General features: G+C 37.1%; 2 protein-coding genes across 21 annotated transcripts; one reads left to right on the forward strand and one right to left on the reverse strand.

Annotated features, from left to right (window-relative positions):
* Positions 1-1,492: 1,492 nt before the first annotated feature.
* Positions 1,493-8,355, reverse strand: LOC125255734 (serine/threonine-protein kinase pim-2-like). Of its 17 annotated transcripts, none has more exons than XR_007181980.1 (13): positions 8,055-8,355; positions 7,387-7,665; positions 7,008-7,295; positions 6,627-6,917; positions 6,443-6,525; positions 6,271-6,321; positions 5,798-6,170; positions 5,437-5,495; positions 4,944-5,027; positions 3,615-3,859; positions 3,289-3,498; positions 2,243-3,175; positions 1,493-1,951 (listed from the first exon to the last, which is right to left on the reverse strand). XR_007181980.1 is itself a non-coding variant. In XM_048171173.1 (10 exons), the coding sequence occupies exons 1-10, from the start codon at positions 8,068-8,070 to the stop codon at positions 3,834-3,836; spliced, it is 1,683 nt and encodes a 560-aa protein (XP_048027130.1). In that variant the 5' UTR covers positions 8,071-8,352; the 3' UTR covers positions 3,697-3,833. The 17 variants fall into 17 exon arrangements, 3 of the variants coding, with proteins under 3 accessions (XP_048027130.1, XP_048027133.1, XP_048027131.1); XR_007181978.1 differs by having other exon boundaries at positions 3,270-3,502; positions 8,055-8,354; XR_007181983.1 differs by having other exon boundaries at positions 1,494-1,951; positions 3,390-3,502; positions 8,055-8,354.
* Positions 8,356-8,710: 355 nt separating this feature from the next.
* Positions 8,711-26,107, forward strand: patl2 (PAT1 homolog 2). 4 transcript variants are annotated; one of them, XM_048171169.1, is made up of 19 exons: positions 8,711-8,808; positions 9,520-9,673; positions 9,919-10,184; positions 10,325-10,390; positions 10,483-10,536; positions 10,619-10,774; positions 11,719-11,796; positions 11,893-12,038; positions 15,075-15,149; positions 15,238-15,361; positions 15,500-15,620; positions 15,711-15,808; positions 15,921-15,974; positions 19,097-19,239; positions 19,927-20,083; positions 20,163-20,303; positions 20,563-20,660; positions 21,580-21,720; positions 25,507-26,107. In XM_048171169.1, exons 1-19 carry the CDS (start codon positions 8,785-8,787, stop codon positions 25,538-25,540), a joined length of 2,130 nt encoding a protein of 709 aa, XP_048027126.1. In that variant the 5' UTR covers positions 8,711-8,784; the 3' UTR covers positions 25,541-26,107. The 4 variants fall into 4 exon arrangements, with proteins under 4 accessions (XP_048027126.1, XP_048027128.1, XP_048027129.1 ...); XM_048171172.1 differs by having other exon boundaries at positions 8,756-8,903; XM_048171170.1 differs by lacking the exon at positions 8,711-8,808 and adding an exon at positions 8,914-9,044.
* Positions 26,108-27,184: the final 1,077 nt, after the last annotated feature.

The following is a 27,184-nucleotide window of genomic DNA, read 5'->3' on the forward strand; positions in this document are numbered from 1 at the left end:
TCCAGTAAGGGTCCAGTGATGTCCTTCAAATGACTTAATGGCCACAGACGTTAGAGCCACAGGTCTGTAGTCATTTAGTCCAGTAATTTTGGGTTTCTTTGGGACGGGGATGATGGTGGAGCGTTTGAAGCATGAGGGGACTTCGCACAGCTCCAGAGATCTGTTGAAGATTTTGAAGATGGGGGCCAGCTGGTCAGCGCAGGTTTTCAGACAGGCTGGTGAAACGCTGTCTGGGCCTGGTGCCTTTCTTCTCTTGTTCTTTCTGAAGACCTGGCGCACGTCATCTTCACTGAACTGAATTGCAGGTGTGGGGGAGAGGGGGTTGATGGAGGGGGGTTTCTTTGTCTTAACAACAATAAGAGGTTTTTAATTAATCTCTATTTGAGTGAAAGTGTTACACACCACACAGATAGATGTACTATAGAATATTGAATAACAGAAGCATAAGCTGCTATAAAAAGGAGCATAAAATGCCGCTAAAGACTTGATGTCCCAGATGGGACTTCTGCGTACTGGGACTCCTTTCTTGAATCTTTAGGCTCCACAGCTCAGACTGAATTGTCTTCTTGTTGGCTCTGTGTAGTTAGTGGTTTGATTCTCATTCACCTAGTTTATCACTATGAGATTTCCAGCCTGAGTCAGCAGTGCTGCCATACTCTGATAACAGCCATGGTAATTTGCTCATGTTACCTTTAAATGTAAAAATTCCTTTATTTATTTTTTCAGTATTTACTGGTGTTCTCCAAACCCATATGAATTGTTTTTCCTGTGGAAAAACACAAGTTTTTTTTTTTTTTTTTTTTTTTTAAATGACTCTTTACACAGCTTTTTGCACACAACACAAGTTCATATACCATGTCTGTCAAGAAGAAGTGCAAAATACCAAAGTTTACAATGCACTGAACATGACTGAATTGTGGAAGAGTATGTGAACCTGATCTTTTTTTCTTTTTTGTAACATGAAAAAGGGGTGTGATGCACCTGAGTTTCCTATTCTTTGAAAGCATTTATTTAAATGGATCATGTCAATTTTTTTTATAATTCCACTAAGATACACTTATAATGTTTGTCAAGATTGTTTAATTGACCTGAATGATGACATCACTGTTTTCTGAAGACCTGCTTTACAGCTGAATTGAACTCATATAATAATTTATGAACTTTACAGTTATTGAACTGAACTGAATGAATCAACACTGAACTGACTTCAGCTGAATAATGACACTATACTGTCTTAGAGCTGATTTACAGCAGAACTGGATTGTGTTTTCATCATTGATCATTATCTTCCTGTTTAACACTATAAAATTGCTTTGAAACAACCTGTACTGTATTGTAAGTGCAGTAATGGGTTACAGGTTATAAGTTATCCTTTTTAAAATGTATTAAGTAGTGTAATTTCATCTTTTTTATTAAAGTAATGTAACTAATTACATTGGATTACTTTTCTACATTTCTAACTAATGTTTTCAACTGTTAATCATTTTCAAACATTTAAACCAGGCAGGGTTAACCTTACAGTAGTTCTCAACACTGATTACTGTCAGACTTTCAAAAACCTTCATCACTTAAATTAAGATCATAATAGTTTAATTTTAAAGAACACAGCCACCACAAAATCAGACTTTAGCATCACTTTACTAAACGGCCTTTAAATGGCATGGCTATATGAACAATATGTCTATATGTCTCTATATGTCTATATGCTATATGTCTTGACTTTTAAAAACAAAGCAAAAATTAATTTTTATAAACAAAGCAAATGTGGCTGTGATGACTTGATGACTTCTTTCCAGTCTTGAAGTCTCTCATGTTCTTGATCAGACGTGGACAGGCTCTGAGGTCTCTGGTGTGGCGGCTTGAGTTCCCTGTCAGGTTGGAGTTGGTCTTCAGGCTTTGGGTCGAGTTTCGAGCTCAAGCCCTCCACCAAGGACAGTAAGTATGTTATTTCCTGTCCAATACAAAGATTATATGGACAAGTCAACTCATGAATGTTTTTTAGAGCTGATTTACAACAGAATTGAATTCTGTTTGCATCACAGATTCTACTATTTTCCTGTTTATTACCGTGAAGCCGCTTTTGAAATCTGGATTGCATAAAGTGCTATATAAATGAAGGTGACTTGACTTGACTATAACAAGGACATTACAATAAACACAAATTTGAAAATCTCACTACAAATAATCCAGAATTAAAGACAAGTAATAATAATCCTACTCTGTCTGTTACATTTCCTCACACCTGAAATCACTGATCGAGTGAATCTCCTGAACTTCTCCAATCCAGATCATTTCTAATCCATTGATGTTGGATCCCGGGTTAGGCACTGGCTAATCAGATCACTGCATTCTGTACAAATTTTAATAAGAAGAGAGCTGGTTAGTCATGACCATGTGACTTGGCATCTATGATAACAGCACCTAAAACATGATTAATATAATGTAAAATGTTCCTTATCTTTCCTTTAAAAGTGAAGTATGTAGTTTCTGTGACACTAGTGACACCGAGCGGAATTACAAAATAAAGCACGTTTTCAAAAAACCTTGCAAACACCCCTTTCTCGCAACTTAAACATCACAAACACAGCTCTTACTGGTTCTTGTGAAGGCATGTTTCAGGTCCAATACTTTTGGCTGTGTTGCATTTGTCTTTGTGAAAATGTGTCTTTCTGAACGGGTGCGCGATGATGCTATATGGTATTAAAGCACGCTTTGTAGCACGTAGCATCACAATGTTCTGTTCACTTTGACGTGTTCATGACCCGTTTAATCTTTGAAGGTATACAGTAAATGCAGCAAATTTTGGCGTTCACCGCTGTAACTAAAGCTGAATTTCTTTTCCCATAGCTCCGCCTGCTACAGTATCCACAGCCCAAACTCTCACTACACATTGAGCTATATATAAAAAACGTACATACTTCACCTTATGTACAGTATATAACCGTTTCTGTTATAACTGTTTCTGTGCAAAGCCTTTGCTTTGAATTTGAATTTTTCCAAACTGTGCAGCTTAGAATAATATATATATTTTTTTTTTAAAGTGAGCAGGTGTAAAGGAAGTTAAAGGTAATAGTCTGCACAGAATGCAGCCATTTGATCAGTGTCTTTCTGCATCCTGATCCTGAAGAGAGGATTCTTCTTGACAGGCTCCTTCTCCACAACTGGTTTAAGGTACCTAAGATCAGCAAAAAGTGTTCTGAAATGACAAGTTATGAACAGTTTTTAAATGCCATGTCAAATCTGTGTTGTATTGTATTTAGACAATAAACCTGATTTTAGACAATAAACCTTTTTGTTTTAGGTCATCCCATAAGTTGTGGAGACAAGAGCACCCTCTCACAGCCACCAAGGAAGTGCTCTTTAGTCAGCTTAGCATGTGGCAGGTTTACACGAGTGGCCTCTCCATCCCTCCAGTTCTTAGCGTCTTGTGAGGCTGGCCATCTCTGGTAGCATCTGGCACCAGGCTTGAGGCATCAATATTTGCATCTTGTGGTATTGCTGCCTGGGGATGAGTACATAGTTTTTTGTCCATAGTTAATTTCTTTGCCCCTCTTTTTAATTGATGCTCCCTATCATTAACACCCCAATCACAGAGCTGCTTCATAAGGCCTCACCACTGCTAGGGCTTCCTGTCTCAGCCATTTCCATCTTAGCTGTTCCAGTCCCAGAGAGTCCTGTTAGTCTCAGTCAGAGCTGCCGCCCCAGATGTTCCTTCCACAAAAGTTCCTATCTTGGACAGCCTGGACTCCAAGCTACCCATCATGGTTGATGAGGTCCTAGAGCTCCATGTCTTGGTTGCCCCAGAGGTTCCTGTATCAGTCAGAGCTGGTACTCTATGCCACCTCAGTCGCAGGGATCCCTGTTGAAGACATGTAATGTCTAATTGGTCAAACACAAGTTAGATGAGTTCAAAATACTTAGAAGTCTGATGCAAATAATTGCCTTTTGAAATAACTTTTTTGAATAAAACCAAGGTGACATTTTTAACAGTGTACATTATTAAAATCAAAAGTTGTATCTGCTATTATTAATAGCTAACATGAACTAACAATGAACAGTTGTATTCTTATTAATTTACGTTAACAAAGAATAGTAACTACTGAATCAAGCTATTGTTAATGTTAGCCTACTTAATTGCATTAACTAATGTTAACCAATGGGACCATATTGTAAAGTGTTACCTATTGTTCTTTATAGTTGTATTGCATTTTAATCTGTTTGAAACATTTGTTTGCTTTGTACATTTTTTGTGTATTGTTTTACTGTATATTTCCATGTTCAGAGTTCTTTTTATTCTAAGAAAAAAGCTATTAATTCAATATGTGATACCAAATGAAAATTTACTATTGCAGAGGTTAAATTAAGGTTAATGTTAAATCTCTAAATAATTCACAAATCATACTCTAGAGTTGTGTGCGGTCACAATCATGTTGCATTGTGATATATGAAGCTGTCTGAAGTGTACATACGAGTAGACTCACTCCCAAAGTCAAAATTGAGGGGTCGAGGGTCTGTCCATATAAACTTCCAAGCAACAAGCAGAAATAAAATAAGTCTAAGTATTTTGTAATCTTTTTTTTTTCCAATTACTGTTTATCTTAATAGTTTTAAGTAACAAAAATGTTTTTTTTTTTTTTAATGGTTTTAATTTTAGTTACTGATAATAACCCAGGTGCTCACTGCCCCCGGTTCCATGTGGCAAACTACCTTATCATATGTTGATTATTGTTCTGAGCATAAAAAAAAATCTTCAGTGTTTTGGTGATTTGCATTCTATGTGTGTATTGCCACCTACTGGATTTAACTGACCTCTAAGATTTGTTATTTGTAAAAATATGATTTTTCTTATTTCCTTGTCTAAATTTTCAAAAACGCATTATGCTAGTTTACACTCTGTCCCAAGTTTTCTACTCTAATTGGGGGGGAAATATACATTTTGCTACCTTAGACTCTGCCCAACTAGCCAATCTCTGACCCATCGGGGCTCCGATTTCAGCTGGGGCTGCATGTTCATCCACACAGGGACCCTACCAGTGGAGAAGAGGATAAAATAACATATTTGTGGAGCGTCCATTAGTTCATGGTCCACTCCTCTTTTCCGTAGGTGCACAGGAAGCCATCTCTGCAGGTCCTGTGTTACTCCTGATCACCCTATACAAATAATTAAAAACTTTTATCTAGGCTGATCCTAATAATCCAATCCAACCTATGACTGCTGTGCTTCAGATAAGTGTAACGTCACTGGCCACCTGTTCTGTGTAACCAGGGATGGCGTTCAATGTCATCTAAGCTGGGACGGTCTGCCACCTCTGCACTGAGACACCAGCTAATCAACTGACGGCACTCTGTTACACACAACACAGTACTTCCCTTCAGTTACACAACAGAACAAACTTCTCTGTCTGGCTTTATCTCTGAAAGTATGCTATCTCTTGCCTGTAGACAGCTCTCTGGGGAAGTGCAGTCTGCTGTTAGAGGTGACCCTCCATGTGGCTCTGAAGGGTAAAAAACCACATAAGATCTCGTAGAGCGTCACCCCCACTGACCAAACAGTAGCCGGTCCTGCATGATAGTGGTGCTGGTGAAACCACTCAGGAGGAGCATACTGACGAGTGCCTGAGATACCCAAAAATATCAAAAACATCCACTGAAAAGGTTCCAGTCCAAACTAAATGTAGCCCTGAGTCAATGTAGAGTTTCCTTTTGGTGGATAATCAAATGTTTAGAAAATATCCATGTATGAGAACATCACACAGAGTGAAGTAGTAAAATCTTTCATTCTGTAATGCAAACCAACCTGAAAACGATGTGTAGGCCGAGTCCTTTAGGAGGTCTCCACAACCAAAGTCCAGCAGCTTGATGTCATGTGAAGCTGTGGAAATCAGCAGGTTCTGTGGCTTGACGTCCCGGTGCAAGACTCCGCGGCTCTCGCAATGTTTCAGCACAGTGATGAGCTGGACCAGCACTTTCTTGGCCAGGCTCTCGTCCAGACAGCCATTCTCCTCATAGAAACTCTGGAGATCTTGGCAAGAAACTGGTCGTTCCAGGATCATGAAGTAATCAGTGGGACAGTCAAACCACTCCACGAGCTGCAGGACATTGGGGCAGGCAGGAGCGGAATTGACCCGGGTCATCAGTGCGACCTCCAGTGGCAGCAGACCCTGGCCTTCCTGCAATGACAAATGCTGCATTAAAACCAGGGCTGAATGCGGAAGTGTGCGTGTGTGTAAACCAATAAGATGTGAACAACAGATTCACGCTGGAACTTACAACTTTTAGCCTCTTGTTCGTCCTGCCTTTAGAGACATACTTGATGGCAACCTGTAGACAGAAAGCACAGTAAATCACACCTGCCTCATTGTGACATATGACATTTACTAATATCAACTCTGAGAACACTTCTAAAGGCTGTTTGAATGAAGGAGGGAAGAAAATGTCTTACTGGCAGTCCATCAGACCTGCGGGTCCCAGCATACACAGAGCCAAATCCACCTTTCCCCAGCAATGGGCCCTTCACATATGCTTCTGCAAAATATAAGATAACAAGATATGTCTTTAAGACATTTTACAATGTCAAATCAATTAATAGTTGAGCCATAACCTCTTTAATTTAAGTCTATTCTGACCTGTGCAAGACCGTTTGGCAGGTCTCTTATATGAGGTGGATGGATGTCCATCATCTGGGGCTTGCTGGATGCCGCTCTGCCACTTCCTCTTCTTGTGAGCCCGATCTGTTGACACAGAAGAAGCCAACTCGGAAGGCAGAGGTGCTAAATAGCCAGGTAGCTCTTGACTCAGTGGCTGGGTTAGGTTTGGCAGCAGTTCCTGATCATTGTTGTCACCAGAGCCATGTGTCCCAACCTCCTGATTGGCTGTCTGGGTAAAAGCTGCACTCCTGGTTCTGGAGCGGCCTGAAGCTGAAATATTTCACACATCAAAAACTTAAAGCCTCTATCAGTAATGTAAGAATCGGCTAGGCTTACTTCTTTAATATAAGCCATTCTGACCTGTTAGAGACTGTTTGGCAGGTCTCTTATATGAGGTGGATGGATGTCCATCATCTGGGGCTTGCTGCATGCTGCTCTGCCACTTTCTCTTCCTGTGAGCCCAATCTTTTGACACAGAAGAAGCCAACTCGGAAGGCAGAGGTGCTAAATAGCCAGGTAGCTCTTGACTCAGAGGCTGGGTTAGGTTTGGCAGCGGTTCCTGATCATTGACACCAAAGCCATGTGTCCCAACCTCCTGACTGGCCGTCTGAGTAAAAGCTGCACTCCTGGGTCTGGAGCAGCCTAAAGCTGAAATATTTCACACATCAAATACTTAAAGCCTCTATTAGTAATGTCAGAATTGGCTAGGCTTACTTATTTAATATAAGCCTATTTTCACCTGTGCAAGACCGTTTGGCAGGTCTCTTATATGAGGTGGATGGATGTCCATCATCTGGAGCTTGCTGGCTGCTGCTCTGCCACTTCCTCTTCCTGTCAGTCTGATCTGTTGACACAGAAGAAGCCAACTCGGAAGGCAGAGGAGCTAAATAGCCAGGTAGCTCTTGACTCAGTGGCTGGTTTGGGTTTGGCAGTGGTTCCTGATCATTGACACCAAAGCCATGTGTCCCAAACTGACTGGCCGTCTGGGTGAAAGTTCCACTCCTGGAGTGGCCTGAGGCTGAAATATTTCACACATCAAATACTTAAAGGCTCTATTGGTAATGTTATATTGATAATCAATAATCAATTTCAGTGGTTACATCAAATTATGTTAAATTATATTTTTTAACTTTCTATTGGGTTGTGAATTACAAATTAGCAAATCAGCTGTTTCCCCCCATTATAATTGTGACAAGAAAAAAAACTTTTTTGAATTAGCTTTTTTAAAAGGCATGCAGTGTTTCATTTACAAGGAATAAAATACATGTGATCATTTAGTTTTGAAAAAAAAAACTGGGTTCAAATGGATTAACTTTAACAAATTACTTAACATTAATTAAGTCAAATAATGTAAAACATCAAACTTTAACATACCAATATAAACAAATAAAAAATTAAAACACTCACCTCGTCTTTCACCCATATGAGCCACCGAAAATCTCCTCCAAACTCCAAGAAAAAAAATAATAATAAAAATAAAACTCAAAGAGTAAAATAAAAGTGTCTCTTTCAAAGAGAAGAATGTCTCCAAAAATAAAACTATAAAACTCAAAGAAAATATCCTCCGAACTTCAAAAATCACAATTTCAGCACAGAAAATACTCTCCAAAAGTCTCTTGTGTCTCCTTGTCTCTCAAAACCAACAGATAGCGATGGGTTCAAGTGTATTCAGTCAAAATTCATTACACGCGTCGCTATAGCAACCAAATTTCGAATTATGCATACGCACACCTGACGTCGGATACGCGAGTGCAGATCAACAATTTTTACGTAAAATTATGTTTTTATAAAGTAGTCGATAATATGAGCTTTTAGTGAATAATTATTCAAATTAAATAATATGTGATTAATTAACATTGTGTAAAATTAATTAGGATTAGATTTATAATCTGACAAACAAAATTTTTGAACCATCCAAATTCTGCTCACTTAATTATTTATTAGACTATGATAAATAATTAAGATTTTGGAAATCTAAAATCTGTTCATTGAACTACTTTAACAGAAAGTGTTTCCCTAAAAATAATTGCACACGTTCGTCAACCAATCAGATTCAAGCATTCAACAGCCGCGTCCAAAGATCGTGCCACATACTGTCTCCTGAGACACCTTCATCTGATGGATTTTTGAAGGCACCATGTACAAATGGCTTTATGAAAACGTATGTGTGTATTCATGAGCTACTTTCATGATTAAATCTGCATTACGTTGGTGGTTACGTCGGCCTTGCGTGAAGCACCACCTCCGCGCGCGCAGGTGTGTTCATTTACAAACACTGATAAGCACGTGTTACATCACGAGCAGTTGTAGACGTTTAGCGAATGTGGATGCTTGACGAAATATTTCACAAAATACTGAAATACTGACAATATTGAAATGGGTGATTCTGAACATCCCGTAAGTAGATGAAACAATAACATTGTGAATAAGTTGAACATTTTGGTTGAAAGCAATGGCTTGCATGTATCCTATTATAATTGTACTTGTAATATTTTCGATAACACTTTACAATAAGTTCCCATTAATTAATGCTTTTACAGACAATAGCGAATAATGCGCAATACATTTGTTACAGTATTTTTAATAACGTTAACAAAGACTAAAAATACTGTAACAAATGTATTGGGAAAATGTATTGGGTTCATTGTTGGTTCATGGTAGCTCAGGTCAATCAAATATCAGCAGATACAACTTTTGATGTTATAGTAAATGTTAAACTGAAGATGGACTGAACTTTTATCATGTTACCTAACATAGTTAATTAACAAATTGAATCTTGTAAAATGTTACCATATTTTATTTGTATGCAATCCATTGCTAATAAGGCGATTGTTAGCAATGTTTTATTATATATATAATGTGTCTGTCCCAGGAGAAAAACGGGGAATCTGTTCCTGATGCCATTTGGCCAGAGAATGGAGATCAGTGGAGCGACAAAGAAGAGGATGATGAATGTGGACTGTTGCAAGAAATGGCTGAAGAGGATGAAGAGATTGACCTCTACAATGAGGAAACATTTGGCTTAGGTATTATTATATTATAATATCATAACATGCACAAATTGGTAACCGACTAAGGAAGGGTTTGAAACCAATATATGATCCATTTAGAAAGCAGAAAGGTCCCATCCATTTTTGTTTAAGTGGAGGGAAATATTGTATTTGTATTGCTAGATTCATTGTAATCCCTTTAAGAATTATGCAGCATGTTTTTTTCTCCTCTTCTTCCTTTTTGTCATACTCACTAAACATCACTATGCAAAAATTGCCAGATGATGGTGCGAGTGGTGAAAATCCAGATGTAGACCCTACGGATCTTCTGCTGCTGTGTAGTGACAGCACTCCAACACCACGGTCTTCACCTCCACCACCTCCCAGACCACCTTCCTCTCACAGTTCTCATTCACCCCCCATACCGGGACCTCGCATTTGGCCCCACACTCCAATGGGCCGGGGTCAGAGAGGGAGAGCTGGTCGAGGCCAGCTGTTTGATGACCCAGCTGTGGTGAAGACTGTGGAGGGTCGACCAAGCCTGAAGGTTTACCTGGCTGTTTGGTGTTTTTTTTTTTTTTTTTTTTTTTTTTTTTTAAATTTCAGAAATGCTGGTGTGAACATAAATTGAATACTAACCAACACCCCCACCCTGTCTTTTTTTTTCTGAATTGTATTTGTTTTTAGAGTCTTGATAGTGCCATTGTGGATTGCAGCCTCAGCTCCTACTGGGAGGACCTCAATTCAAATACAGTGTGTAGTCTTTAATATTTAGCAATAATAATTTTGATTTGACCTGAGGTGCATTTTTTTTTTTTTTTTTTTTTTTTTTTCGTCCTCTTCAGTGGATGATAGCATCTTTAAAGTCCAGTAGGCCACCTCCAGCATCTATATATCAGGTGATCAAGCAACGTCAGATGTGTCATTTGCAATTATACAACATAACCATTTGTTGATCATTTTGATCTTCTCATCATTTAGGACCAGGCGATCGTGGGAGTGATTGACCGATCAGGACGGGGCAGGGTCCCACCTGTCTCTCCAAACTTTCTTTCTCCTATGAGGCCTTTTTCCACTAGCCGGGGCAGGAGAGGACAGCCTTTTGTTGGATCCTTCAATCAGAGATGTCATTATCAGGTAGTGGAGATTACGTTTTATGTTCTGTAAAGGTAAATTTGAGTCATGTTTCCCTGTGCAAAACTAGCTGCCACTACTCTGTTCTGGGTGGTTATTAGCATTGCTAGGTGTTTCTACAGTTTTTCTCCAAGTTAATAGCTTGACATTCCAGACTAAGCCATACATTTTTGTTAATGAGTTAAGATCCTCCTTTATGCCCCTCTGGCTTTATCGCTGAAGCATATTTCAATGGACCGTAATCTGTTGAACTGACTCTTAACTTTATAGTTGAATCTTATGTAAAGATTTTTAATAAAGCGAGACCAGTTTTAATTTAAAAAATTTAAATTATAAACAAACAACAACAGCTTGTCCTAAGCTTATTTTCTATGACGGGGGATAATGGCGTTAAACCATCAACAAACAAATTGGGTTTGGGGACTTACAGAGTGATGCTGGGAAAGTTTCAGAGAGAGAAGTTATTTTATTTTATTTTATTTTTTTTAAGCACTTCATCTGATGTTTTGTTTTGCTGTCTAAAACTGATTTGAAATATCAGCACATAAAGGATATTTAATTGTGCATGCTCAGTACCCCTATTTGGTTTATCTTGGCAATCAGATTAGCTATCATGTCCATTTTTGCAATTCAGATTTGTGTAGTGTTCACAAACCTTTCAGTGTCCCAAAGGTGTATACATCTAACAGTACTTTTATAGTGGCTTGAAAAAATGATTCACAGTCAACTTTATTCTTTTACTTTAGCATTATGATACAAAAGCCAATTCTATTTAAGTTAATTTAATATGGTTAGCGGTTTGTTCAAAACCCTTAAATTTGCTCGAGTCATGCTTTACTTGGCAAACGCCAGTAATTATCTAGAAGTGTAGGTAGTCTGTGTCAATCGAGTTTTTAATAAAGAGTAAGATGTATAGAAATGGATCTACATTTCTTTCTCTTGTTTAGGCACAAAAGAGTCCCATGGTGCCTTGCTCTCCTTTTCGTCCCCAAAGACTCTTTACACCCCAGCAACAATATAACCAGGTGACCCTCTTGTTCATACAATTGCTAATTTTCTGTTCCTGAATAAAGCCATATTGATCTTTTTTCCCATAAGCTCATACGTTTTGTTTTTTCCAGCCTGGAGGTTTTCTGTCACCTTCCCGTCCTCATCTCTCTACCCCAATGCCCCACACGCCCAAACTCATGCACCTGCAGTTCGGGACGGAATCCCCCAGGCCTGCTCCATTCTACAGCCCATCCTCCAACATTATGCAGGGCTTCAGGTTGGTCATCTTCTCTGTAAAGGAATACTTTCGAAGATGAAAAATATGCACCCTCATGTTCCTCCAAACCCTGCTATTAAGCATTTTTCAAACTGTTAATGGTACTGGGATGTATACAACTTCAATACGCTAGACCAAGTCACACAACTACATTGTAAAGCAAACTATTCACATTGTAATCTATACATTATTCAATGTACTTCCATTTATTCAAACTTGACTCATGAAAAGGTCCAGTGCTTCCCACAGGATTGAAATATACTTGCGGTGGTAGCCGGGTAAAAAATTCTCCTATTACCCACGGCACAAAAATGGTCTACTACATGTGACAAACAAAGTGTTTTTTTTTTTTTTTTTTTTTTTTTTTTTTTTTTAACAGCATTTTTATTTATTGAAATTCATTTTAATTACATAGCATACTATTACATTTAAAGGTGGTACAGAGGATGTTTTGTTTTATACATTTTTGCAATATTACTTGAAACTGTCTTTACTAACTGATAAAAGACTATTTATTAGGTGCACTGAAAGTAATAATATTAATATACATCACCTGTGCACGAGGTAGGGCCTTAAAAACATCAGCCAATCGTTTACGCGATCATCGCGTAAACGATTGGCCCTCTGGCTTGTCAATCACTGCCATTGTGAGAGGCGTGCGCGGATTGGCCCTCTGGCTTGTCGATCACTGCCATGACGTTCCTTGTGAGAGACGTGCGCGGCTGCGCGCTCTAGTAACTTTCCACACTCCGCATGCAATATTTTTGTCAGGAGACAGGAGTAACAACTACAGATTGAGTCACCTGCGGTGAGTCCGACATAATGAATCCACTAAGTGTGTGTGTGCGGCTTAACGATTGTAAGGCCGATTATGAATGTAAATTGATACTTATGACTGATCGCGCTCAAACGCGTCCAGTCAGAGCCAGTTGCGTTCAGTCTGCGATTACAGTCGGTGTTCAAATTCCATGTGAAAGAATATAAATCCGCTTCAGGAGCAGGAAACAATCGCTGTATGTTGAGCACAGTCAGAATGTTTTAGCTAGTCATTAAATGTGTGCCCGGCTTAACACAGTGAATGCCCGTGGTAAACAAACACTCGTGCACGAGTTTTGGGAGGCGTTCACTTGAAATGAGCTGTGAAGGAGGGGGGTTGTTCTTCCGCATGCGCTCATTTCAAAAACTCAGTCGACGAAAACATCCCCTGTACCACCTTTAATTACATACTAATATTATACATTGTAAATTATGCAAAATTACAGCATTTAAATGGTTCTCCTTTTCCTATGTTCTCCTTGCTGTCATATAGTGTCTCTCTTTGAATGGGACACAGATTTTACTAGTAAAATTTATATAATGAATATGTCAAATAATGTTCTTAGTATTTTCTTCCTGTGGGGGAGACTACAATAATTTACTATTAATTAAATGGAAATCAAATTAAATACAATTTGTGTAACCAAAATATCAATAATGCCCAAAAGAAAAAACTTATAACCTTTAATTATAAACCAGCCTGAAATACACCGGGACTCTTATTTTGAAATGTCTGTACTATTGCAGGCTGATCCTTCAGATTCTTACAACCATATAAAACATTTTATATAAAGGCCATAAAGAAGACATCGTAATAATTCATTAACTTGAGTTTATTATCAATCACTTGGCATAAATCTGCGCTTTTCATTGATTGAGAATCACTTTGAAGCAGTTTTGCGCGAGCTTGTCGAGTGCGCAACAGCGCCCCCTTATGACTTTGCAACATGCAGCTAGGGCTGGGCGATATATCACATGTGATTGTCACGCGTTCATTATCGAAGGCGAATATATAATGAACGCGATATTGCGTAGCTTGTCAGTGAACTACGGCTCTGTCTATTAAATGCCGCTCCATTTGAAAGCAGGTGATGGCAATTTAGCGATAATCAGGGAACCGGCTTTACTGACAAAATGCGCGTGACAATCGCATGCGATATATCGCCCAGCCCTACATGCAGCGCACGTGGGAATGTCAGCGGGAGTAAACTGTTCTGACGCACACATAAAGAGCAGGTACGAAATGACTAGTTAATCAATCGCGAATGGTTTCATTATTTTGGGCGGATGCAAAAATGTGTCTCCAAATATACTTGGGAGGCCATTATTATACCTGGGTGGCCCGCCCAAGTAAAGTCTATGTGTGGGAAGCACTGAGGTCACACCAGGTGTGACGTCTCGAAACTGATGTGGTATCATGGAAAGTTTTTGTAAGTTTGTATCAAATGAGATTTGATAACAATGGGTCTCATTCACTAATAATTGCTTGGATTATTCATATTTATACGCACAGGAGAACTTCTCATGAGAAATTTCTGCCTAATTCACAAAATGTGCATGCAGCTGTACATGACACACATCTGCATCTTTATGCAGAAACTCGCAGCTTGAGCTGTAGCACGTACTTTTTTTTTTTTTTACTGTACATATACAGTGTCTCTATATCTGTGTTTTCAGTTGTTCCTAAAGTTTTTTTTTTTTTTTTTTTTTTGTAAATTTAGAATAAAATTTTGAATGAAAGTTGATTTAATCATGATTTGTTTGTGAAAACATTCATACGCACATTTCACCCATGAATGAGACCCACTGTGTAAAAATTCTACTAAACATCTCCATATTGTGCTTCAGTGAAAAGCCTAACCCTAATGTGTCAATGAATTGTTTTGCATTTTTGTAAAAATATAGTGTTCATTTGTTGTGAAACAAATTTATTTGTGAGCAGTGCACGACACGTGGGTCAACTGCGCTTCAGGTGTCCTAAGTTTGTGTCCTGGCTCGTAGTGCTTTCTTGATCCCTCTTGTATTGCTTTGTGCTTCTCTTTGAACTGTTCTGCCAAAAAGGCAAAAAAGCACAAAAATATATCTTAAAAATGCACATGAAAACAGAGCAAGTCTAATATATGGTTTTCGTGGTTTTTGTTAATGAGTGGTTCTGTAATTTGGACTGATTAGCTACTATTTGGTCTTTTCATAACTGATTTTTTCTTTGTCAACTTTTAGAGCGCCAGGTCCTGTTGCTCAGTTCCACCCACAGCACAAGCGGCTTTTGAGTCAGCGACAGCAGAGACCTCACAGGTAAGTGCAATGAATGTTGTCTTATGGAAATAAATGTTTACTAGGAAATGTTGTCTTTCCCTTTTCTGAATTGAAATGTAATTCTCAGAAAGCCAGTGAGTTGGGACCCATATTCTCAAATCATGACCGATAAAGAGAAGGAATGGATAATCAGGCTGCAGATGATCCAGCTGCAGAGTGAGAATCCACATCTGGATGATTACTATTACCAGGTCTGTATCAGTCCTGGTTGTTGGGTTTAACTACTATTCGACATCTGTTTTCTTAACACTGTCCTGCTGGCTGTGTGCTGGCTTTAAAAAGTAACTTCCTTACAAATGTACGAGTGGTGTTATTTTTAACCTCTGCAGGAGTACTATCAGAGGATGGAAGCCAAACTTAATGAAGAGGAGTTCCTGGGTGACCGGCTAAAGAAGGAACCACCTAAACTCACAACCCCTTATGTTACCAAAACGGTCTCGTACATCCCAGGTCTGGCACAATAATCTGATGGAATGCCTGTTTTATAATTTTACAGTATGAGTGGTTTGTAGTGATTCTTGCATTACTACATTACTACAGTGGTCCACATTGAAGGTTCGCTCGGGCAGGTTGCAGTGTCCACCTGTTTCTCTCCCAGAAGAGCAATTGATGCCGTTCATGCAAACACGCCTGATGAGGTGAGATTTGCAGTCTTTAACTGAAGATGCAAAAATAATTTGGAATATTTTGGTGAGGGGCAGGGGGGGCTATTGTCAAAAAGAAAAAAGCTGTACCTTCTTATTTGAGCAGGAGCACAAAGACACTAGACAGCAAAGGTTGGAGGTGTTGAGCACCATTGAGAAGGTAAAGTAACCACTTTGTAATACTTGAATCCAGTTCTGAAGCTCTGGACATTTTTACTCTATATGGATTAATCTAACAGCCTATCAAACAGCAGAAATAAACGCGACGACAGCCAGTCAGTGCATATTGCTAATAAGTGATTTCTGAGTGTCTCTCTTTGAAAGAACTGTGCGGTTTCGTCTGATACACAAACTCATGTGACGCTCCATGTTTTCAGCATTTGCAGTCTCATATGAGGACATGAACACATGAACTTCATCTCCAAAGCTGCTTTGAGAGTCTACCGTCAAATAAATACACACTAAAACTGAAAGTTCTTCACGACAAATTGACTTCAATGAATTGACAAATGGATCACTATACTAAAATGTGCTTCTAAAAGTAATAGCATTATTAATATATCATACATCCAAGATATTTTTTCATCCATGTTTTAAATTGATAGTCATGTTCATCTTATTTTATGTTTTCATTTGATTTGCAATTTAAAAGCTTTTGTTAAATTGCTAAAGTTTATATAAATTTGTAATCAAACAGATTCCCCAAAAAATAAAATGGGGAAAACACAGAATTTAGGGGAAAATAAAATGGATTTCATGGGGTCCTAAATTAAAAGGTAGCTACTCTGTGTACTGTTTAATTGTGAACAAACAAGTTTAAGTTCATTCCCAATGTCTATTAATGTTAAATGAATAATGTGATTAAATATTCCTACGATATCATGATCATGGGAAAAAAAAAAAATTGTGGTTAGATTTTTGGCCATATCGCCCAGCCCTATTCTCCATATTGTTGCAGTGTCTGCCTCACTTTTTTTTTTTTTTTTTTTTTTTTTTTAAATCATTATTGTTATTATTATAACTGGTGCTTTAGGTGAAAATTACAGACTCTCTTGTGATATGCATGTATTCTTTAATCTTTTAATCTGCTTAAACCTGCCACTGCAAACTTGCATTCATCTGCATTCACTTTTGAGTGGAATGCACACATCTCAATATTCAGTCAACAACAGTGCTGGGCACATTACTTAAAGTAATTAGTTATAGTTACTAGTTACTTCTCACAAATAGGAACTGAGTTACATCATTATAAAGTAACTAATTACCAGGGAAAGTAACTATTGCGCTACTTAAAAAAAAAAAAAAAAAAAAAAAAAGTCAAATAACTTGGATGCCCCCAATATTAAATGTCTAAAAATTATTCTTGATCCGACTCGTAACTAATGATCCGCTCTTGCTCATGACATGAAATTTCTCTGTACTGTACTGTGTGTTGCAGCCATTAAAGAAAACGTAGTTTCATTTGTTTAAATAGGCCCATGTTAGATTTAAAATTTAAATTTAAAACCAGTTTGATTATGAAAAGTGAACAGCATGAGTAAGATGGAATACATCATAAGATGCGCAATATATCTGGAGACATGGAGTGGGTCAGACATGATTTTGACCACTACATTAATTTTGTTTTGTAAAAAGCCTTTCTTTGATGTGAATTTAGTTTTGTTTCAATGTTTCATTCATCAATTGCCTGGATTTAATAAATAAGAAGCAGACAATATAATCATGACATGGAGGCGCCGGCGCAATCACTTGCACGTGAAATGGAGCGCGTCTTATAGGCTAAATGACCCGAAACTCGCCGTATAGGCTGCTTGCCTCATAGACATGAGAAATCTATCTACAGAAAGATCAATGTCTACTTTCTAAAGCTGCTGTCCGTGATTTATTTTTTTTGTATTTTATTTTATTTTATTTTATTTTATTTTTTGGGCCCTCTAGCAGTTAATAAATGGAACTGCACGCGTCTTGCGGAGGAACATTCTAGCCGGAGCTACTTTTCTCTGTGTATGTCTATGGCGAGTCACGCAGTTACTGTGATACTCTGCGGCGAGTCCTACCAGTCCAGTCTGAAATAGTCCGAATATAAACACTTATTATAAGTGTACCATAATGATTCAGGATAAGACAAAAATACGGTTTGGAAAATGGATTCATGTTGTATATTCTCATTATATAATTTTTGTAAATCTTTAACACAAAAAGTTGCGGACTGCAGCTTTAAACTAAATAATTCAAAAAGAAATGGGCTACATTCTGATTAGGTAATCCGAATGAAATGTGCATTCTCTCTTGAGGCGCGTCCTCTGCGGAGATGATGAGAGTCAGCAATGTTAACTTCATATTTGCAGCCAACACTGATTCAGAAAACATTACTTTATTAATAAACAATTAAAATGTCTCCTTGCTGTTTTTGTCACTTCATAATCATTACTTTTGCCGGTTCTTTATGTGCGCTTGAGTGCTATAATCTAGCCTGTATTACATAAATGCTCATTATTATGGTTTATTCTCTCCAGTATTTAAGAAATTAAATTAATATAAATGTGATTAGTCAACTAATGGCTTAAATGAACAACTTGAAAACTAGTCGACTAGAAAACCGTATTTCACATTTTCGATCCAGCGTGTCACAAAGGGTTTTTGGTTTGAGCTTGCGCTCCACTCACATGCTCTGACACGCGCGCACACACAGAGCAGCATACGTTATTATCAGTTTAAAATGATGTGTGTATGAATAACTTGTACTATTTCTTAACAAAATGCTTTGCAGGTCTATCATCTCTAGTCACACCCCAATCATCATCATCATCAGTAAGCATGTGTCCCACCCCAACACAGAGACCAGAGAAAAAAAACTTTGCAGGTCCAATGGCTGAGAGAGAGCCTACTTGGATGAAAACCACTTCAATGAGCTCAATTATAGTAAAGCGGAATTATTTTTTTTCTCAGTAACGTTAACGGCGTTGTAATGGAAAATAATTCGTTTGATTAGCCGTTACTGAAAGTAATGCCGTTAGTAACGCCGTTTATATATAATGCCGTTTATTCCTATCGCTGGTCAACGACTGCATTGAAACAACTTTTTTTTTTTTTTTTTTTTTTTTTTTTTTTTTTTTTTTTCATTAATCCATTAATCTCATGTACTTCAGTCACAATGAAACCAAAGTAGTGACATATTTTATCTTCTGTATTTAGTACTCTGCAATCAAGTGTGTGGGTAACTTTGGTTGCATTCTGATTTTGAGGCCCATATGACTGTTTAACCCCTCTGCTTTCTCACAGTTGTACATAGTTTTGTTAGAAGTGGAAGAGGCAGAGAAAACGAAGGCAACAGTGTCTGACAAAGATGAGGAGAGGCGGTTGATGCAGAACATAAAGAGGAAGGTGCAGCAGCTTTACACTGAGCTGAGGTGCACTAATCTATTGTAAGAATTTTTTATTTTTGTTTTGAATATACAGTATAATGGCTTGTTTCCACCGAGCCGTACAGTTCAGTATCGGTACGCCGTTTCCATTGTCAAAAGTTGTGAATGGTACCCTAATTCCATACCGTACCACTTTTTTGGGACCCTTCCATTGGGGTTCCAAGCAAAATAGTACCAATGGTACTGGTACCAAAAGGGTGGAGATACACTCACAGCAGAACATTGATTGGTTGACGGAGAACCATCACTTGCGCGCGCTACAAGGTGAAACACGGTGTGTATTTTTCAGCTGTTTTTTCCTTTTGCAGCCTTCAGCCTTTGCTCAAACAAACCTGCTGTATATCCTCCATTGTTGTTTACTGTCACTTTCTTCTTCACGTGAGAGACACCAATCACTACTTTCCGACAACACCACGTCCTATCAGGAAAGGGTACTATTGGCGGTGGAAACATGAGCCGGATGAGGGTTTACTGTACTGTACTGAACTGTACCACTTGGTGGAAATGAACCAATAAGTTTGACTTCATACTCCTGTGGTCTATATTTATATATATATATATATATATATATATATATATATTATATATATATATATATATATATATATATATATATAATATATATATATATATATATATATATATATATATATATATATATAAAAAAAAATCTTCCTCTTCCTACAGGGATTCAGGAGAGGAATTTCTTTCGTGTCTACTTGTATCAAAAGGAAAGAGGATGTTGGCCAGACTCCTGCCCTTCCTGTCACATGATGCATCCCTACATATCCTGAGCGTAGTGACCAAACACCTTCCAGTACTGATGAGCAGAGATACAGATGAGGTCTGGAACATGTAGTAATTTGTGTTTTCAGTATAGTACTTGATGTTGATCACATATTTAAGCTCGAACCTCTTCACAGGCCCTGCCTGTTTTGTATCCATCTCTCCGTGCTGTGATTGATGGACTTGCATTCAGTCAGCTAATCAGAATTCTCAAAGAGTTCACCACATCACTGCCTGACTCAAAAGACACACGGTTAATGCTGGCCTGCCAAAACAAGGTCAGCTTTCAGGCGGTTTATTATAATATTTTTCTTTTTTTTTTTTTTTAATTCTCTTTTTGTCCTTTTCTGTGTATGTGTTTTTACTATATCTACAGTTAGCTAATGTTTAACAGCTTTACATTTTATTTCGGGGCTTCCTAGTGGTATTGCTTTCTAGTATATTCAGGTTTAATGAAGGCAGGCAGTCTTTACAATGTGAACTGTCTATTTATTTATAAAAAAGCATTCTTAAATGAACTTAATTGTTGTTTTGCAGTTTGGCCTTTCGCTGCTGTATGCTCTGCTTTCACAGGGAGAAAGGCTCTTATCTTCTGACCTTCCCATGGAGCCCAGCATTGGAGATTTTGAGACCTGGTACCGTTTGTGCTTGCCTTCAAATTACTTAGACAGAGACAGACTAATGTAATTAGCTACGCAATATCGCGTTCATCTGCGATTATGAACGCGATATTGCGTAGCTTGTCCGCGAACTACGGCTCTGTATATTAAGTGCCGCTCCATTTGAAAGCAGGTGATGGACATTTACCGCTAATCACAGAACCGGCTTTACTGACGAGACACGCATGACAATCTCATGCGATTAATCGTGCAGCCCTACTGTACATAGAAATCATACGGTAACTTTGTGTGAGAAAAAGATCAAAATTTAAGGCATGAGTCACTGAAAATCTATAAAAATGCTTTTATTTAGTATTTTGTCTTGTTTCCAGTCCAAATATCAATAAATTCTTAAATCAAGATACATTTTCTAGACAAGTAAAGTGACATAAGATATTGTCTTGTTTTCTTATGGGGAAAAAAAATCTAAATTAAATGTTTTTCCTTAACTAGCTAAATTGTCTGCCAGTAGGGTAAGAAAAATAATCTTTCTGTTTGAATTAAGATTATTTCTTATCCCATTGGCAGATAATTAACTTTTTTTTTAATTATTATTTAAAAAACTCTTATGCCATTTTACTTATCTAGTAAATGCATCTTGATTTAAGTATTTTTAGATATTTGGACTGGAAACGAGACAAATACGAAGAAGCCTTTTTTGCAGTGTTCTAGATTTTATATTGATATGTTCTTGGTTCAGTGTATTATTCAGATTTTGTCTTATTGTGTCTGCTGTTGTTCTTCTGCTGCACTTTTTCAGCTGTATGCAAACAAATATTCAAATATTTTGTGAATGTGTCCGGTCGAAAACCAGTATGGTTTTCAGTGAATGTTAACAAATTCAGTTGTAAATGATTTTTAAAATTGTAACTCAATTTTTCTAACAACCGTCAAGGACGGATACCGTATTCCATGTGGCCCGGCAGCTATCCCAGACAACACTTGTTGAGCCATTACTTCTGCCCTCCAACCTGCTAACGCTTTTCTGTCGCTATCTGGACAAGCGGACCATACACCAACTAAAGAACAACATGGAGTAAGTCTAAATACTGTACTCAATACTTCACACTTTGCATACCTTTGCACACATTTTCAGACCTTTTGCTTTGTTGTAAAATGGGGACATAAATTGAAATGTAGCCTTGTGAAAGTAAACTGAACCAATGAGAAAATTCAACTTTGTAACGCATGCATATTGCAATTTATCCAAGTCACATGCAAATAAAACTGTCCTGTCATTGGTTCACCAGTTTATTTTGGGGGGTTTCGCTCATAGCAGTCGTCCACAGTGGATTGTTAGCTCTGTGAACTAGCTGTCATTGCCAACACAAATATGAAGTGTATATGATGCATTAAAAAAAAGGCCGATTATTCATATTAATGCATTTTTATTCATATTTATTTTAATCATTTATGGCTTATGATTTATCAGTTTTACTTTTGCTTTCATATATTCATGTACTCCTACTCCTCCTAAGTATTTACTTGTTATTGTACCCTTATGGTTATTCTTATTTTATATTTAAGAGTATGCTTATGTTCAATTGTTCAAGTGTTCCAGTGTGACAGGTCACGCTGACACGTATGTGGTTAGACATTGGATGCCTGCCAAGTACTGCAGAAGTGATGTTTTTCAGAGTTATTGCTCATTTGAATCTGATCAAAATATGTCTGCTGACATTTGCAAAATTCCCTAAGGGTTAAAACAACTATTTTTGACACTAGACCAGTGGACGACGTAATGGGTGAAATTAACCTTTTTCATTTTAACAAAAACATCAGTTTGAGTGGGTTGAGAATTTCCCTGTATGCTTATGGTATAATATGGACTGAGTTGTTGATAATTGAGCTTTTTTTTTCTCTCCTTTGCTCTCCTGGGCTTCTGCTTCTTCTCTCTTATCTGCAAATGTCGTAATGTTTTAATTCTTTTTGATTTTCGTCTATTAGATACAATACTCTGGATTTTACAATACTCTAAATTTATTATTAACTATTGACTAATACTTTATGATGGTTATTTTACCTTTCGGTTTTATTAAGCATTTTCATTATCGATTAAAGTTTGCGTGTGAGGCGAAATTTAATTGTAATGAATGAATAATTTTTCATCAACTTTATCCACTGCCTGGATCTCATTTTCCCAAGTTTTTGCATCGGTATATAAGCCTGGATTCCCCCTGTAACTGATAAATCCATTAGAGAAGGAATCAAGGCCTTGTCAGGACTGCATTCCTGCAATCCCTCCTGTTTAGGAAAAGAGCAGTGACATTAACCCTTATGCGGTCTTCGCAATAAGGGACTACACTCGTGGTCTTCGGGGTCTCTGGAAGACCCCGGCAACAAAATGCAATTTTGTAACAATATAATATATTTTTTAAAAACCAATGTAATTTTACTGTTTATTAATGTTTTTACTCAACATTTGTGCAGTTTTGTGATATCTTTTAAATTTATATAAATAAATTAAAAAATATATTTTTTTAAATAGGTTTTTATGCAAAAGCAGCTTTTTATGTAAAATTCACTTTATGAAAGGCCCAGATTTCTAACTTTCATTCATGGGGATAACATGGATAATTTGACATGGCTTGGTGTGAGATTTTCGCCCACAAAAATAAAAATTATTTATTTTATTATTTTTATTATAAAATTATTGAAAAACTGATTTTGCCCTGCACAAAAAATGCTAAACTTTGACAAAGTAATTTTTATTGTTATAATTGTGATTTCATAACATTTAGATATGAATCCAACTGGAAAAAAAAAAAACTTGTGCAAAGACGTCTTTCAGTCATTCAAATAGCACATAGCAAATAGTGGAGCTCTGCAGCCATCTACTGGTAAAAGTGATTTTTTTTTTTTTTTTTTTTTTTACTTTTAAAACTGCATTTTTCAAAAATGGGCAAAAATCTTACACTAAACCATGCCAAATTATCCATGTTATCAACATGAATGAAAGTTAGAAATCTGGGCCTTTTATAAAGTGAATTTTACATTTTTAAAAAAGCCTGTAATATTCATGCATAAAATGCCTATTTTAAAAAATATTTTTTAATTTATTTATATAAATTTTAAAAGAAATCACAAATCCTCCAAAAACTGCACAAATGTTGAGAAAAAAACATTAATATACAGAGTAAAATTACATTGGTTTTTAAAAGTTACAAAATTACATTTTTTTGCCCGGGGTGTCCAGAGACCCTGAAGACCATGAACGTAACGTTTTTGTGTTAGTGTAAAAAAAAAAAAAAAAAAAAAAAAAAAAGATATCACTCATTTTTGTGGGGGTTTTTTTTGTGGGTTTTTTTTTTTTTTTTTTTGTATTTGTAGATCTTAAAAGTGTTAACCACTGTACAAAGTCTCATGCCATTTGGACAAAGAGAACATTTATTTTTTTTTTTTTTTTTGAGCAAACATCATTTGCGGGTCAAAAAGACCCCGAAGACCGCATAAGGGTTAAGATGTTGCTCTTTGGTATTCAACTCCAATAAGTAATGTTCTCCAAAAAATTATACACTGCTTTTAGTGTAACTTGTTTCCTATTATGAACTGATAGTTTTGTTTGTCAGACTGGTTTACCACAAGCGAACTGTTCCAGAATTTGTTTTCATTGTGGCAGAGACCACCTCCTTCAGGTGATTTCACTGAAGAAATTCATACAGGTTTGCAGTGACATGAGGATGTGTATGTGACAGTTTATTGAGGGGGTGAACTATTCCTTTAAAAATGAAATTGCGTATTTGCACAGCCATTAAAATTGGCATACCTGCATGATCTAGTTTCTCCTAATGAGAAGGATGAGAATGTTTGAAACCTTTTCATCAACGACGGCGGTGGTGCAAACCCTCTTTTGGCATTAATAATTATTTTTTTTTTTTTTTTTTTTTTTTTAACATCCATCTCAAAATACATTTAGCCTCTTTCCTAAACTCACATTTTTATTTTTTTCCCTTCCCACTGAGACTACATTTTGTTTATAAACAAAACTGCAGGTATGTGTGCTGCGGCAGGGTTGGAACTAAACTCTGCAAGGCCTGAGGCCCTTCAGGAATGCATTTTTGTACTCGTCTTAACCCATTTTTCATTGGACAAGGTTGTGATAGTTGCTGCTGTAAGGAGGTGCAGCATAGAACAGTGTATGATGGAAAAAAATTTTTTTTTTTTTTTTTGGTTTTTTTTTTTTTCTCCACTCATGTTCATTTATTTGGAATTCCAGAGGAAGACATCTGAACGTATCATTTGCCAAGTCGCATTATTTTTTTAATTTTTATTTATTTATTTTTTGAATTTGCTGTGCCTGTTGTTGGATCACTGATTTTTAAGGGGCCGATTTTCACTGAAAACTTGTTTTGGCCATTAATTTGCATGACGACGGCAAAGTACTGTGTAAAGTACAAAAAAAAAATTTTTTTTGAAAATGCCGATCATGCACATGCGTATTACATGTTCAGTCTAGGCATGTAGTGTTTCTTTACAAGTGACATCGACCAACTACTGGCCTGGCATACATAATACAGCATTTTTTATCATTTTGCAGATGCGTGTGAACTGAAATCATTTTGACAACATTGTCATCTATATGTGAAAAATGCAAAGTAAAAACTTTTCCATTTTTAGTACATCGTTGTCATGTAAATGTACCCTAATTTGCGCCATTTTAGGTAGATTGTGTTGGTCATAATGGAAATGAGCTGCTGCATCTTGATTTCTTTAATTTGTGCATTGTTAGTAGATCAGTGATTTTATGTGATTGCTGTCTCATGCTAATTTGCCCTGTTTAGTAAATGTAAGATTAATGTTTGTCTTTTCTTCCTGACTGCAGATCAGCTACAGGATATCTGGCTGTAGCATCATAAATGAGCACTGACCCTTTGACCTCTCTCTACAATGACCTGAAACACAGGACAACGCTAAGCATGGACTGGTTTTTGTGACAGACCACATTCATCAATTTATCTGTATTCTCTTTTTCCGGTTAACCTCAATTCCCCTTCTTCTAATTTTTAAACTGTCTACTTTAAGCATATTCCATTAGTCCTTCTATCAAGGTCAGCTTTGCTCTAATTGGCAATTAGCACTTTTTTTTTTCTTTTCTTTTCTTTTTTTTTTTTTTTTTTTTCCCCAAGATTTATCAGTATGATTTATCAAAGTGGCTGATATTCAGTCATTAATCATGACCATGTAAAGCCTCATGAAGAGTTTTGCGTCACAGATAAAGTTGATCATGTTGAATTTGTGGTCTGCAGGTCTTCAGAGCGAGCTGTTGGGGTTGATGTAAAACAATAGTTGCACTAAAGGTGTTGGGTTTAATTTGAGATTATAAAAAACATCTTTTGTTATGAATCCAACTGTCTTTCAAAGAAAGGTTTTGGGTGTTAATTTGGATACTTTAATGTTAATTTCAGAATTATGTATGCTTATGTGAAAAATGTTTGCGGTATGGTTTCATTTTGTTTTATTTTTGTAATTGTTCGACCTAATGTTATATCTAATGTATTTTTTTCACTGTTGCAGAGCACATGCAAGTTAAAAAAAATGAATAAATAAAAATTTGTAAAAGTAACTGACTCGATGTTGACAATTTTAGTGACTGAATCCACTTAACAGGATGTTAATTTTTGGACACTATCCTTTGATTTGTGCTACTCACAATAGTGTTGTCAAAAGTACCGACCACAATACCAAGTCGGTACTAAAATTAAAAATGTGACTCTTTGAGCGCAGTTGAGCAGATTCGTAAATGCCTCTGATTGGCCTTTTTGTTCACACGCTCATCAGATGTCTGTGATTGGCTACAATGATCAACACACGGAAGTATTTGAATTTAAAAGTGTTTGAAACCTAGACAGTTTGAAAGCAGGGCTTCAAGCAAGTATCTGTGTAAGCACTCTGGTGAAGAACGTCATTGTCTATTTACTACATGGTTTTAAAGCGCTTGATCATAGCCAATCACTAGATATGTTTCCATCCAAAGTTGTGACTGTGCACAACTTTGGAATATCGCATAAAACATTTGTGAACAATCCATCCAGTGAATTGAAGAGGAACAAAATCGTCACTTCCTGATAAACTGGCACTAAAATATCCTAAGAAAAAAGGAAGTTGCTGAAGTAGAAGCCACTGTATATAATTTTTAGGGATGTCCAGATCCGATCATGTGATCGGAAATCGGGCCCGATCACGTTGTTTCAGACTCGATCGGAATCGGACGTTACCTCCCGATCAGGACTCGGATATATATGTATTAGGGGTGCAACGGTTCTCCAGACTTACGGTTAGGTACGCACTTGCACCGCGGTCCATCTCGAATGACGACGCATCTATTGGTTAATATGGTTTGTTTAAAATAGCATCGTGGAAAACAGACAGACAGAGTTCAGATAATGTATGTTTCAGTCGATGGATGCACAAAACGTTACAACAACAATAATCAGAAAGCGTGGACAAAACAGTCACTCTTTGTAAACTGTTAACTTAGAGTGCTGTATGCTCTAATGTCC

Source organism: Megalobrama amblycephala, linkage group LG20, assembly GCF_018812025.1.
Source record: "Megalobrama amblycephala isolate DHTTF-2021 linkage group LG20, ASM1881202v1, whole genome shotgun sequence".
In the NCBI taxonomy this organism is placed as follows: Eukaryota; Metazoa; Chordata; class Actinopteri; order Cypriniformes; family Xenocyprididae; genus Megalobrama; species Megalobrama amblycephala.

Excerpts from the sequence above, each read along its gene's own strand:
- LOC125255734 (XM_048171173.1), bottom strand. Across the intron at positions 6,526-6,626 it reads TGCCAAACGGTCTTGCACAG|AAGCATATGTGAAGGGCCCA; the intron begins GTCAGAATAGAC and ends TATATTTTGCAG. Across the intron at positions 3,860-5,249 it reads TCCCTGGTTACACAGAACAG|GGATCCCTGCGACTGAGGTG; the intron begins GTGGCCAGTGAC and ends TGTCTTCAACAG.
- patl2 (XM_048171169.1), top strand. The coding sequence starts at position 8,785 with ATGTACAAATGGCTTTATGAAAAC. Across the intron at positions 11,797-11,892 it reads CCCAGCAACAATATAACCAG|CCTGGAGGTTTTCTGTCACC; the intron begins GTGACCCTCTTG and ends TGTTTTTTCCAG. Across the intron at positions 20,304-20,562 it reads TGCTGGCCTGCCAAAACAAG|TTTGGCCTTTCGCTGCTGTA; the intron begins GTCAGCTTTCAG and ends GTTGTTTTGCAG.